Source organism: Gastrolobium bilobum, unplaced genomic scaffold, assembly GCF_033153095.1.
Source record: "Gastrolobium bilobum isolate Gb01-03AN ecotype WA unplaced genomic scaffold, APGP_CSIRO_Gbil_v1 utg3218, whole genome shotgun sequence".
NCBI lineage: Eukaryota > Viridiplantae > Streptophyta > Magnoliopsida > Fabales > Fabaceae > Gastrolobium > Gastrolobium bilobum.
Window position 1 is genome coordinate 377,662 of NW_026897874.1, and position 3,073 is coordinate 380,734.

At 38.5% G+C, this 3,073-nt stretch overlaps 1 protein-coding gene across 1 annotated transcript; it reads left to right on the forward strand.

Annotated features, from left to right (window-relative positions):
* The first annotated feature begins 372 nt into the window (after nt 1–372).
* Nucleotides 373–879, forward strand: LOC133311011 (uncharacterized). The gene has a single exon (XM_061512013.1). The coding sequence runs from the start codon at nt 373–375 to the stop codon at nt 877–879; it is 507 nt and encodes a 168-aa protein (XP_061367997.1).
* Nucleotides 880–3,073: the final 2,194 nt, after the last annotated feature.

The window sequence follows — 3,073 nt, forward strand, 5'->3', positions numbered from 1 at the left end:
ATCGGATAAGGATAATCGGATTTCGCTAGATTAAACCTTAATGTCTTCAAAATTTTGGTAAAATTTTGTACGGTCCATCGTTGGCAACACTTAGATACTAAAGATAATTTTGGCAGTAAACAATGGTTAAATACATTCAACTTTAATAAAATTGTTATCCCTCCCATCGAGGCTCTGACAATGGAACTGAAGGCCCAAAATAACAATATTAGTTTTACAAGTATCTTGCCCATCGTAAACCTTGTAAAGATAGCTAATGGATTGTTAAACAATAAACGAATAGTAGTTATTAGAATCTACTAACGCTATATCTGTTTGTTGTTTTTTTTTTTCGAGTTTGTAAATAATGTGTGTAATTTTATTTTCAGAAAAATGTCTTCATTCAATCTTTTAGCTACTATTTTGAGTCAAAAACCAATGGATGGTACAAACTACAAAATATGGAAAACAAATCTGGATATTGTTCTTCAATATGAAAAGCTCAATTTTGTTCTGACCACCCCTATACCAGCGCAGCCTGCTGAAAATGCGCCTGAGGCAACAAAGGCCCAATTTCAGCAGGAGAAGGAGAAATGGGAGAAGGCAAATGTGGCAGTTCGCTGTTACATTTTAGCCAGTCTTGCCAATCACCTTCAGGAGCAGGTAAGCATGGTTGAGAGTGGAGCAGCTATGCTCCAAACTCTTGATGGCATGTTTGCCACATCTAGCAGCTCTGCTCGGCAGATTGCGCTGAATGCTGTCACTAAGACAGTAATGTCTGGAGGAAGTGTGCGGGATTATTGTTTGTCAATGATTGCAAACTTTAAGAAGGCTGGGGATCATGGGGTCAAGTTTGAACAAGAAGTAAAAGTTGACATTCTCTTGCAATCACTGCCTTAATACTTCACTCAATTCAAGATGAATTATAATATGAATAAGATGAATCTTGATCTTACTCAACTGATGCACGAGCTTGAGAGTGCTGAACAGTCTCTAGTCAAGCAGGGAAGTGCATTTTATGCTGGTGAAAGTTCTGTGAAACCTAAGGGGAAACTCAAGGGGAAGAACAAGAACAAGAAAAAGAAGAAATCAGGTATTCCAGTTGCCAAACCAGTTGCAATGAAGCAGCCGAAAGGTAAGTGCTTCAAGTGCGGACAAAAGGGGCATTGGGTAATTTACATGTGATTGAGGCTTGTTTAGTGGAGAATTACAATGATAAATGGATCATTGATTCAGGAGCCACTAACCATGTTTGTTACTCTTTGCAGTGGTTCAAACATAGCTTGCCTTTAAGTGAAGGACAAAGAGTTTTGAAGCTTGGAAATAGGGAGCTTGTGTCTGCACTAGCAGTGGGACAAGTTATTTTATCTTTTAATAATTGCAGAACTTTGTTTTTAGAAGACTGTTTATTTATTCCGGATTATAAGAGGAATTTAATTTCTGTTAGTTGTTTGATTAAACATGGTTTAACAGTTCGGTTTAATTCCTCAGTTTCAATAAGGAGTTAGCGTAATGTTTAATGGTCTTTATTTCCTTAGTCCTGTACCCTGTGAAGTTTATCATGTTGAATTAAGAGATGTTGAGCATATCAACTCATCAAAGAAAAGAAAAGTTTCCAATGAAACTTATCTTTGGCATTTGAGGTTGGGTCACATTAACTCAAACATGATACACAGTTTGGTCAAAAGTAGGATCTTAAAATCCCTGAACTTTGAACCAATACCAGTATGTGAATCTTGTTTAGAGGGTAAAATGACTAAGAGATCTTTCAAGGCCAAGGGAAATCGTGCCACACATCAGCTAGAATTGGTACATACTGATGTATGTGGACCAATAAATGTCCAGGCCAGAGGCGGGTATCAGTATTTCATCACATTTACTGATGATTACTCTAGATTTGGACATGTGTACCTGATGCGTCATAAGTCTGAAGCTTTTGGAAAATTCCAAGAGTTCAAGGCTGAGGCAGAAAAACATCTTGGTGTTCAAATTAAGACTCTTCGGTCTGATCGAGGGGGTGAATACCTATCTGGAGAGTTCAGGTCTTACCTGACCCAAGAGGGGATAGTTTCACAATTATCTTCTCCAGGGACACCCCAGCAGAATGGAGTTGCTGAAAGGAGAAATAGAACCCTTTTAGAAATGACAAGATCTATGCTCAATTATTCATCTCTTTCTGATTCATTCTGGGGATATGCCTTAGAAACTGCTATGTATCTATTGAACTTAGCTCCGTCCAAGTCGGTTTCAAAGACACCAATAGAATTGTGGAAAGGCTGTAAACCCACCTTGAATCACATTCGGATTTGGGGTGCTCCAGCACATGTCTTGCAACAGAAGCCCGATAAGATGGACTCGCGTACAGAAGTATGCATGATTATAGGCTATCCTAAAGGAACCAGAGGTTGGTTGTTTTATAGTCCAAAAGAAAAGAAGGTCATAGTGAGCACTCACACGACTTTCTTAGAAGAGGACTATATAGCAAATTATAAACCAAGAAGTAAGGTTATTCTTGATGATCTAGTCTCAGATCAAGTTTCACCACAACCTCATGCGGTTTCAGCTTTTATTCTTGTGGTTGTTCAAAGAGGGGAAAATATGCATGTAGTTGAACATACGCAGGAACCAGAAGTTCAGCATGATAATCAAAAAGTGGAGTTACCACTTGTAGAAGAACAAAATCATGAAATGGTTTATCCAGAAATAAAAAATCATTGACCCACCAATGAATCATCCTTATGCCAGAACAATGCAGCAAGTCGTAGTGGGAGAAGAAACCTTTTCGCCGATTGCCATGCTCAAGTCTATCCGGATTCTCTTATCTATTGCAGCAAATCTTGATTATGAGATTTGGCAAATGGATGTCAAAACTGCTTTTCTAAAAGGAAATTTAGAAGAGGAAATCTATATGCAGCAACCAAAAGGGTTTATAGCCAAAGGGCAAGAAGAAATGGTATGCAAGTTGCAAAGGTCCATTTATGGACTTAGCAAGCGTCCAGATCATGGAACATCAGGTTTGATCAAGCCATTAAGTCTTATGGTTTTGAGAAGTTGAAGCAAGACCAACCAAACCAAGAACAGGGCATAACATGGC